General features: G+C 36.5%; 1 protein-coding gene across 1 annotated transcript; it reads right to left on the reverse strand.

Annotated features, from left to right (window-relative positions):
- Positions 1 to 2,224: 2,224 nt before the first annotated feature.
- On the reverse strand, positions 2,225 to 8,959 carry LOC128985095 (uncharacterized). Its single transcript, XM_054404476.1, has 5 exons — positions 8,947 to 8,959; positions 8,182 to 8,271; positions 4,722 to 4,969; positions 4,122 to 4,247; positions 2,225 to 2,518 (listed from the first exon to the last, which is right to left on the reverse strand). Exons 1-5 carry the CDS (start codon positions 8,957 to 8,959, stop codon positions 2,225 to 2,227), a joined length of 771 nt encoding a protein of 256 aa, XP_054260451.1.
- Positions 8,960 to 12,139: the final 3,180 nt, after the last annotated feature.

The raw sequence follows: 12,139 nt of genomic DNA on the forward strand, positions 1-12,139 counted from the left end.
CAATTGGGAACCGTAATACTGGATAACGGCATTACCACATAACAGTCATCGATAATTGGCGGAATTTAATCCAAGGCCTACTGGACCCAAACTCCAGGCTCTAACTATCTAGACGATTTGGAACCTCTTCAAAATCATCTCAAGGGTTGATTGCATTAAAATGAGATTACTGTTTAGATAGATATAGATTTACTTAAATAGATTCACTGTTTGCAAGATAATATATAGTATATCTTTTATAAATAAAAATTAAAATAATAAAAAAATTAATATGGGTCTTATGTGTTGCTATGCTGGTGACGAAATAACAATAAAATATAACCAGAGAATAAAAAAAATGTAAGAAATTCCAATCACATGTTTTATTTACAGCGTGGGGTGAAAATAGAGAAGTCTGCACAATACATACTTTAGGTCTATTTATCGACCATTGGGCGAGCTCTAGTTGCTAAAAATAAACGAAGTGAGACGTTCAAGCATTGTTACTGACTAAGAACAGCTGTTTCTAAGGCCTCGGCTATATACTAAAAGTCGAATATAAGTACAGCTGGGTCTAGTTTCGAACCGCCAATAAGCTACGGGCTATTCTCAGGATCAAACCTGCGACCTTTTGCTTTTCAGGAGAGCACTGACAGCACCTTAATTTGATTAGGTTTAGCCTCTATAAAATTATATTCTTTTCGCCTGAGTGTTGAGCATGGTTTTATACAATCACAGTGCAGTACCGTGCAGTGTATGGAAAGACTACCTGTAGCTTGTGACAGTCCCGTTCACCAGATGCCTTCACGTAGGTCAGTATAGTATATATGGACAACGTAGACCGTCCAATCATTACCTAGAGATGTCAACTTCATTGATGAACAAAGCTACGTTTATATAAACACTTGTTATAGTTATACTTGAAAGAGAAAATGGTAGAAAACACAACACATGTCATTAAATTGAGTCAGGAAAACTATGCTGCATATTTTTAACTGAAAATTAGTACAAGATTAGAGCATGATGGAGTCAGCTGATTTTTGTATTTCTGGCTGAGACCACCTGGTAGCCAGAACAGCTGATTTCAACTTCCAAAATGAAAGAAAATTATATCGGTCCCGGGTCTTCCCGTGCCACCTATGGTAATGTCTAATTCTTTATAAGAAATTCGCTAAAAAGCAGAAAAATGCAAAAACATTGATAAAACATACTCCTTTAGAAGATTTCTCATCTTTATTTTTTTTTTTTTAGTTCTGTCCGGTGTGCGTTGCATTGTTGAGGTGTTTTATTCACAATTCGTTTCTTGTTATTTCATTTCAGTAATTTAAAAACTTGTTTAACCAAATAAAATATTGTAATCATAAACACTAACTCTTCCCCTAGTTAAATAACTAAATAATAAAGCACAAATACAAATAGCGACAATCGAGTGTCACCGGACATGAACTAAACACGACATACGGCTTCAAAATATTTAATTGGATGAGAAGTCTATTTGTGTTGGTTAGTATATGGCGAAAGTAAACACTGTAACTTTTTCACTAAACTAATTAATAAAATAGAAATTTAATATCCAAGCTGTCATCGACTGCTTTTTTATAATAACCCTCAAAAATAATATGCCTTTAATAATAGTTTTTGGGTGTATAGGTTTAGTTAAAAGTTTGTTGATAAAATATTTTTGTTTATTTATTGCAACACTCTACTATAATTAATGTCAATACAAAAGTAGAACAGAAAATTTTAATACACCTTTCGTTGCAAATGCAATGGAACACACATTCTAAAAAAACACGTTAATCGTAAAAGGATTTTTAACACAATTGTTCTTAATTCAAGTTATCTTTAGAATACAGTCTTTGTAGGTGAATAAAACATTAAAAACCCAAAGACCGTATAGGTATAACCTAGTACTGTAGTACAGTAACATTAATAGACACGTTGATACAATATTTAGTGGGGGATGAATTGATGGAAATTTGTGTGTAGTTGTTGTAAAAGAACTACAACCATCATGTAGTTAGTGCCATTATACGATTACTGTATGATCAGATATTTCATGAGATCGTTTACCGAGAGTCTCCGTTTAGGCATTGTAACATCTTTCACACAAATGTACGTAGTATATGTTGACAACATGACTATATATGTATCGGAAAGTGTTGGAAGACATACTTCATTATCTTCATAGTCTTTATCAGCACTCGGTGTTCTTTTAAACAAATCTACCACTTCTTCACTGACGTCACTCGAACAGCTGACTGCAACTGGGTAGTCTCCGGCGGCACGTGACAGCCGCCTCTGTCAGCTGATGCCTGGTAGGTAGGTAGTACAACATCTTCTGTAGCGGTGACAGACCCGCGGGGACAGACTCTCCGTCCAGCAGTGCCCGGAGGGAGCGACGCATGGTGTTCAGGAGGGGCGAAGCCCTACACACCAGAAGCTGCACACAGTCTGTCTCCCCCGGGATGTCCTGGAGGGCGGAGATCAGCTGATCACCCAGGTCCTCGGACTGCGCCCTCGATAGAATACCTCGAGCCTGGGACAAAGTCATGGGTAGATAAGTTAATAATTGGGTTACTGAGGCGTTATAGCGCTAGACTAGTAATCTATTTTGCCGATTTGAGAGAATTCAGAGGGGTTTTGATGCTTCGTAATTGGATCCAGTTGGGATGGGTCCAGATGGGGTCTTTCCCGTTAATTCACCTTCATTATACAAGTCGTACCATTGACTACTAATAGTCAAAGATCTAAGTAACAAAATAAAATCTGAGGTTTAAGTTACTCCTAGTTTTTAACTCAACATACCCTAACCCAACTCAAACAGGATTTTTAGATTTATAACATTTCAACCTTATGAGAAGTAGTGAATCAACGGGAAATATCTCTTAGCTGTGCTTGATAAAATGGTATTGGCTAAAGAACCAGGCGATCATAGTAAGATAGCTGTCATGTCATCCATTCAACCATTGACTACACAGGTTCAACACAAATCCTTTATTTATCTTCACTTTAAAATACGCACCCTGGTTGTTGGCGTCATAGGAAATTAAAATAATGTTAGGGCCTATTTTATACCAAAAAGTTCTTTAACATTTCGGTAAAATTTTCTCTCAACAACGGACGTTAAAACAAATCTGTCTTGTAAATTACTTCTTTGTGTTAACAATTTATACAAAATATGGAATTTAGAAATATTGTATTTAGTAATCAAAATATGAATATTGAGAACAATGTTTACTATCCAATGCATTTTTATTTCCTGTACATTTAATTGTTGTCAAAAACTTATCGAACTATACTAAAGGAGAAATTGTTGAGTTGGTAGTTGTGTTGAAAAAAAAACGAAAATATTTACAAACATTTTAGGAGAGAAACGAGGATATGTTGGCAGAAGAATTGTAAATTAGGTGTTAAAAGTAATCATTATTCACCACAGTCTAGTAATAAATTATTTTCCAACGTTAGTGTAGAAAGAACTTTGTACGACATTGTGCACAGGTAATCTGCTCCTGCAGGAAACAGATGCAACATCGTTGCAAGAAAGCATCTATCTCTGCTTTGTTGGAGGAACGGCGCACACAATCACGCTTAAACAAACATAGCTAATTCTCGTCCTCATTACATTTGGGATAACATATTTTTGCTTGCCTACATGCTTGGTTTATATAGGTTTTTGACTCTACATTATGCATACCTACATTCCAGGCAAACTAATTAATTGGTTTAAATGAATACGCTTAATAGTACGTGAACGAATAAAATAAACCATTGATATCCAAAAATCTTCTTGATCCTAGCTTAAGACAGAAGCTTTTACAAAAAATCAAGCCGTTTTACTTTCATAAGATATATATTTAAAATTACTTGGTATGGTGCTGCAAAAAACAAATTTGCTTCTTATACTCTTGTCCTTTATTATGCCAAACTAATGAGGGAATTTATTGTATACTATAAGATGTAAAACTTCTATCAAACATCATAGTACTCAGAGTAGTAGTGTCTGGTGTAGAAAAATTAAAGAGGAAATAGAACCGGACAGTAGAAATTTTTTAAACAGTAGTAAGTAACTACCATTATCACTAAACAGAAAAAAAATCACTAGCACAAGGTTTGTGCAGGCCACACTTTCCATACTGTACCTTGTCTTTCACACTGTCTATGACCCAGGACAACGACTCCTCTACATCCTCGTCCCCTAGGGCTCTGCCCCCAACATTTCCACCTCCAGCACCGCTCGTCCAGTTCCTGATCAGTGAAGATCCTATCTGGAACATCCGGGGTTGCTTACAGCATCTTACTCTCACTTTTATCTATTAAGGTATCAAATACGTTTTAGTTGCGTATCCATTAATAACTAAATCTACAATTTATCCATCCCTGCTTTAAACACTGTAGCTTAACCATCAGGAATTTATTACTTAGGCTCACTGTAAATTTCTTTGTATTCTTGAACTCTCAACACTATGAAGGTGTTTGCTTGAAATCTTTACTAATATTTTTACATCATTAAACACATTGGTTCAGGCTAGGTCCAGAGGGCTGCGGTATTATCACAGATTAAAGTCATGAGTAATTGGCGGAATTTTAACACCGGACTTCAGGGATTGAAAATACATGAATTATCACACTAAACTAGCTCGCTCATTAAATTACTACTAATATCTCATTCTAAAACTTAGCTTGAGAAAATTTAAAATATACCAAATTTGGGAATGCCTGTAAGCTTCAATTGAGGTTACCATTTTAGCGATGAAAACGACGGCGTTGACTGCAATTGCATTTAGGCGGGTTGAGTCAAAACCTAGTAGGCGAAAGAATCCGTGGAAGATTGACGGATGTGCTGCTGCAGCGTCTGGATGGACATCGTGCTTCTCAGTGGCCGCGGGGGCCCAGGAAGAGCTGACCAGGGCGCCTAGACCCTGGGAGGTGTCGAACCCTACCAGACGTCCCGCCGCTTCCCATCCCTCCCGAAACTCGGACAGTAGTTCTACAACACAGCATATTGGACATTGGTTAACCTAGTGAATCGTTTCGTACGTAACCTTTCTTCAGAATTCCCGCTTGGTCACACACTGCTACTTAGAAGTAGTCCTCAGTACTTAGCCTAGCCGTTGTGAATACTACTTCATAGTAAGAACGAAAGGGTTTTCAGCAAATTTGATCTACCAATGGTGATTATATCGAAAAGTTTATCGTTAATTGCAAAAGCCTAAATCATTGTCTACATGCTGTCACAGACAATGGGGTAAAAGACTCCCACCACTCCTGGATCTTTTACAGAAGCTTAAAAGCTCGGAAGTTTAACGTAGTGAAATTAATATTCCAGTCAAATTGTCTACGTTAACTGTGGTTGATAAAACTCACTGCCAGACCTTTCGTTTTTTTTTCTTTTACTGATGCGGAGTACAATCCTCAGTACTCATACTAGCTATTGTGGATGCAACGTCACAACAAAAGCGAAACGTTTGACAGTAAATAGGACAACGCACAGTGGCATATCGTAAACTAACCAAATAATGACATTTTTATGTGTCAATCGCGTCGTCAGATTAAATCTACCAGCAGGTTCAGCCTTACTATGAAATACACATAATAGAAAATTATTGATGCAAGTTCACAATAAGAGCGAGACCTTTTACAGAAATTTGATTTCACCACGCAGCTGCAGATGCTACCGAAAACCCAAAGAATCCTTCACAGAACCTTGGTTGTAGCTCTAAAACACAGTAAAATCAGGGCCGGACTTAGGACTTCAGAGGTCCCGGGCGAATTTGCCGATGGGGCCCCCAGTATGATTATACGAGAACATATACGGTACCTACACAATGTAACGCATTTACATGCACACTAATTTTAAATAGCTAATTTCAAGGTGAATTAATATGTAAACCTGTTAGAATGCTGTATTTTGCATAAACTAATTGTATGTAATATTTTAAGTCTGAAAATAGCTACAATGTACGGTGTTATTTTATGATTTGTTCTTGTTGTAATTGTATTTATAAAATTTTAATATACCTAGCAGGTACCTTACACATTTTTTGCAATACATTAAAATGTAATATCCTTTGCAACAAATAATGAAAGCTATAGATAAAATAAAAATAAAATAACAAGTACTTGTAAAAGGTTTAATTTAATTTATTTACTGTAATACACATTCTATTTGGTGCTTGAATGAAAACTCAAATGAAAAATAACTAACATTAATTAATGGAATAAGTTATATTTAAACACGTGATGTAAGTCAGAGATAATGCATACACTTTTAAAGCTTTAATATATTTTATAACTTACTATAATTTTACTAACAAACCTTTTACTGTACTAAGTTTATAAGATACAAGTCAAAACAATTTTAAAATTTACTTTTTATAGATTAATCATTATAAAGTTTAGAACATAGTTATTTTCCCTATAAATAAATGTCACTTCCTACTCTGATACGTTGGTCACGTTGGCATGGCAATTAAAACCTCCTGCTTTTCCTACATTTCTTGGCTGCACTAAAACTATAAAATCATAAACTATGACTTATGTTTATTTTCATAGTGGTTTTGGCATGGAATTCTCGTTTGTATAATATGTTAAAAGTCCTAGCATGAAAAGTACCATTAAGAACTTTTAACGAGTTTGAGTTTTTTCTTGACGAGTAAAATGTTACAATACAAGTCTAATAACCAATCACAAGCTAACCATTTATATGAGTAAACTGAAAGATGTTTAAATGTATTCAATATAAATTAATACAACACAAACATAACATTCAATACAACATTAATTTGTTCTTTGTAGTGTTTGCAGAATTAATAATAAAATACAACACAAAAGTACGATAATGTCAACCAAAAACACACTGGGAGTGATTTAAATTGTTTTGGATTGGCGATAAGGCATTGTATGTATGTGTATGCGCGTGCGTGAGACATACAAGACTAGACAGGATCCCTTATCAGCTCATTATCATTTATTGTTGCAGCTGCTTGTTGAGCGCTTTTTTACGATTTCAGTCGACAACGCTCGCCCGCTCCCAAATAATGTAATTTTTGTTAACATCAGACGACCCTAGTTGTCATAAAATGTCTATATAGATTTTTTATCCTACTGGCGCTGTATGATTTTACGTATAACTTAATTACTATTTTATAAAACCTTTTAATTGAATGGGTAATATAATACTTCTGCCCCTTAAAATCGTGAATGTCATATACTTAGAGGTAAAAGAATAACATCTAATAAAACATATTTTTCAAACAATGTTTTTATTTTTCAAAAGTATTAGATCTCAATTGAATCTCCATTTAACCCCAACACAATTGTACAAGTTACGTTCTGCGTTAGGACAAGAGTTTTCATATTATTTATTGTATTTTTTACCCCAAGCGAAGGGGCCCCCTTCAACTTGATCACCGCGGCCGTAGGTTTGTGTGAACGGCTTCATTGAAACTCAAACTGGTCCGTCACAGCCTAGCAGCTATGCTCGTGTAAACTAGGTCTAAGCGCGGGGCCCAGTGCAACCCTGAGGAAAAGTCCCTTAGAGTCAAGAATTTTGGTCCTAGTAATACCTTAAAGATCATCTAACAATAACCTTAAATATAGGATAACGACAATAAAGCTGTTAAAAAAGAAGATCATTCGGTAAGTGTCTGATTAGTTTTCGAAGATATTAATAAAAACTACTGTGCAAGGGGCCCCTTCGGGGCCCCCCTGGGCCCGGCGGCCCCGGGCGCTCGCCCCGTCCGCCCCTAGGTAAGTTCGGCCCTGAGTAAAATATCATCCCAACATAACATGTCATGTGTCTGGGTGTGTGTTAACCAAAGGGTTGTTCTTGTTAACCCAGGTGTAGGATCATATTCACTTATAGATATTTCACCTTTAATTTGTAGTGACACAGTACTACTACTCATCCTAGCCACTGAGGATTGCCACTTAGGGGTGACACCTCTAACAGTAAATGCAATAAGACGTTTTCGTTTACGCGAACAATCTGCATGCTAACTACTGCTTGTCCTCTGTTACTGTAAGCAGAGTTCAATGACTATAGTAAAATTTACCATAAAATAAAAGAGAAATGTTTTAATTGATGGAAATACATGAAAAAGATCTTCATATTTTACAACAGATGTAAAATCTACTTGCAGTAACCAAAAGTCAATCGTTTGACTATGACTATGACTATGTGTTGATGGCTCGACTTACCTTCCTTGGTGAAGAAGCGAGGCTCTGCGCCATCCTGGGCCGCCAAAGCTGGTGTCACTAGCAGTACAATAATCACGTGACCTAGATGACCTAGAGCCCAATAATGGTTTAATTGAAATTTTCTGTGACATTCTGTGTTTTTAAGTTTAGTTTTTTGTTCTTATATACAGTTTGCAATGATAATTGTTGATGGTTCCTACAAAACCATAGTACTAGCTGATAATGCTATTTTCTCGGTGTTTTTTCTGTCAACAGACGATGCTATTTGAGCAGTTTAAAACCCTATTTAATTCAGACCTTTTTAAATTGATACTTTTCACAATGCTTAGAAATAGCTCAGAATACGTAACTATTTAACTCAAAATATCAATTTTTAAATCGTATTGACAGAATTGTCTGTTACCCGAGTGTAAACTGGCTGTATTTGGCTTTCGAGTCTTCATAAAAGCACGGAGGCGTAAACATGTGTCGCTACTTAACTCAATAAACATATATTTTGCTCAGTTATATTTTTACTTTTAAAAATCAGTTCAATTATAAATACAGATTCTTTTACGAAGCACCAGGTTATCAATTCATCAAATAATCATAACCTTACTCTTTAAGGGTTAAGAGTAACCCATTCGAGACTCATTTTATTTAGACATAAAATAGGACTATTTGGATCCTTAGGTACGATGTATATTTTATACCTTCAGACACGTTTACAAGGTGTTTTGTCCCTAAAGGACAGTAAAAGTCAGCTTGCTATGTTATTGTACTCACCTGTGGTCCCCATGATGTCTACAAGGAGTCTGCCATGCTCCAGCTGCTCCACCGTCCTCACCGTTAGTCGCACATTGTCTTCGCTCTGAGAACACTCTACACTCTACAACGCTCTAATTGATCACCTAAACGTCCTCGATAGCGAGTGGTTAGTTAGCAAATGTGAGGAAGTATCATAAGGCCGCATTTCAAACAAAAATTGAAAATCTATTATTTGGAAAAGAAGGTATTTAGCGATGCAAGCCTATGATTGTGATCATACCGAGTGGAAATTCCCGTAGACATTGTGGACAACACACTGTAGTTTAACAACTAGGCATTTAACATAGATCTGTATGCATAAGTGTTCGTGGCTGGATACAAAATCAAATGAATCATTGCCAGACGTATTTTGCCTTGCTTTGAAGAAGCTTTATCAGTGGATGAGATGAGTTTCATGCTGAACCAGTGAGAATGCGTGTGCAACGCCAAAAAATCTGATGATTTATTCATTAGACTATGTACAAACTTATTTGCTTGCTATTGACTACAGCAAAAAGAGAATGACAAAGGAATTTTAGAATAATATGAATTTGAAAGCCTATTTATGAGTTGGCATTAATCCCAATTGCACCAATTTTGCATTCTTACAAGAGCACATACAGTTATGCATTTTGATAAATGATATTGAACATATTGTACCGGTTACCATGTAAATTTCAAAATACCTGTGGCTACAAGTGTTATTTTTTTCAAAATCCTATAAAACATATGTATGAACAAATAGTTAAGAAATGTCGGACCTGTTTTTAAAACCAATAGATCTTTTACTCAAGTTGACTCTGCTTCATCTAGGCGTTAAGTCGAGTAGGCCTAACTAATTTAGCAGTCCATGTAGTAAAGGATAATCCAACACTATAAGGTACGGATTACTCATTGTCAAAGGTTTTGGCCCAGAAGTCACATGGCTGAGCAGGGCCCCTTTCCTACCTTAACTTCCAGAGTTGCATTCACCCAAATTGATGCGAAATCGGTTTAACAAAGCCTACCCTTACAGGTTAGTTATCCCAAGATGCATCTCATCAAATTGGTCATGAATTGAATGACAATAAGCTAAAAGACAGTTTTAAGTGAAGCTAAAAGACAGTTTGAAATGGTAGTTGCTGACACAACCCCAATTCTTTACACCAGAAAGGTTTTGAAAGATACGGTTACGTCGAAAGCAATGAAGAACTGCCCCGTCACAATTGTCAATTTTGCATTTTAAGAAAATCCCATCATTGTGGCCATCAAAGAAACACAACACCCGAAGAAAGATGGAGGTCTGAGGAGAACAGGCTATTTGTTTGTATAAACAATGCTATACTGTATAAATCTCCCAAACGTTTTAATATGGGTCCCCGAACATCCTAAAGAGGTCTTAAAAGCTGCAATAAATTAAAAACCACAAAGAAAACCCTTAAGTCTAAACTATCTTAAGGAATGGTAAATTTCTATGTTATCAAATACAGTGTTCAATTTACATTTATTAAATCTGGCAGTGTACGTATTTCTGTTCACATATAAGGTAGAGCATTCATCACAGTTCAACATCCTCAGTCATGCAGACACCTCTGGTTGTACTTGACGTATGCCTCGGACAGGGTCTGAAGGACCGTAAACATGCGATCTCCAGAGGCTTCACGTAGCTCTAGGGTCCGCCGCCGCCGTGTCGCCGGTTCCACCGTTGTCAGCAGTGTCATCTCCAGAGCGGCTGTCTTCTGTTTCAGGGCGTTCAGGATCAGACATATGAGGTAGCCACCAAAAGCGAGGAAGGCTAGGACTGTCACTGTGCCCTGAAAGTATAAAGATATAAACATTGGGGCATTTGTTACGTATATGAGATTGTTTCTTAGCACAAAAGTGCCTTACAGAACAACTAAAATCAGGCATTGGCTTCTGTTATCAGAAATGTTTGTATTAAAAAACATCTTTTAGTATGATAAAAAGGTACAATGAAGCTTAGGATTAGAGGTAGGTTTGAAATATTTTTAATGAACAATTAATTGAAGGTTGAAATCGTTAAGCTGATTGGAAAGGACATTGCACAGTATGCCTTAGTTAATTTCGGGGTAACACTTTTGAGACCCTTTCTTTTCAATATTAAATGTACTTAGAAATAGGGAACGAGTATCCGCTTAGCGATGGGTTAGTTTCTTTCCTATACTCGTCTCGAGTCTCAAGCCCAAGTATTTCAATTCATATTGGGTTCAACAACAAATTGTTAGAAAAACTAACCTTTTATAAAGCGTTACCTGCGGCACCCGAATACAATAAACAGAACTATGAAACACTCCACTACCTACCTAGCAAAATAACTATTCGATTCTTCAATTTAAAATGCAATGTTTACCTGGAATATCCCTTGTAGTAGAGCACCTTTCCCTTTTCCTCCGCCACCGCCGTGACCGCCACCTTTATGGTAGACGTCCACTTCCTCCACCCAGATTGGAGGTCCTCCTCGCCGAGGTGGCGGAGTCCCTCTACTGCCAGGGTCACCTCTCAGGGCTTGAGCTTGGCTTTTTGGAGTTGAGGAAGTGTTGGCTACGGTTCCCGCGGAGTCTATGTCTTCTAATCACGAAAAGGTGTTTGTAAAACGTAAGAATAGTGGTAGAAGCATAGATAAAACATACTCCCATAGTTGGTACTCTAACATACTCCTTGTGTTGGTTAGTCTATGGTAGAAGGTTGAACTTTGTTGATGGTTATTCAATCTAAAAACTTTTTCACATAATTTAATATTCACAATAACAGTAGGAAAGTATTTTTCTACCTGTGTGTCTGAGCTGGTTTCACATATCGACGTATTTTAAAATCTTAAGGTTCCTAAAAATATGGCACTGGATATAAAAACTGCGAAAATTGAGAAAATCCTGTAACTTTCTATGAAACGAAAAAGTACCCAGTTGCTCATGACTAATCTAGTTGTAATGGATTTATTCAGCTAAAATAAACACTAATCATACCAGTAACGCCAGTAACGCTTTTTCTTCTCATACTTTAGACAATAATTTTTTACACATCTTCGCCATTTAGTGTAAATATATCTTAAAATATTAAATTTAAGAAAAAATCATTCACATAGACTGTTTAATTCTCTAATAGCTTTGGTCCAGAAGAATGTCATGTCGTCCGTGGCTTTAGGAGATCCTCTTTTGATACTCACATCACTCTA

This window comes from Macrosteles quadrilineatus, unplaced genomic scaffold (genome assembly GCF_028750875.1).
Source record: "Macrosteles quadrilineatus isolate MER2022 unplaced genomic scaffold, UCM_ALF_1.0 Scaffold_2__2_contigs__length_208266976, whole genome shotgun sequence".
In the NCBI taxonomy this organism is placed as follows: domain Eukaryota; kingdom Metazoa; phylum Arthropoda; class Insecta; order Hemiptera; family Cicadellidae; genus Macrosteles; species Macrosteles quadrilineatus.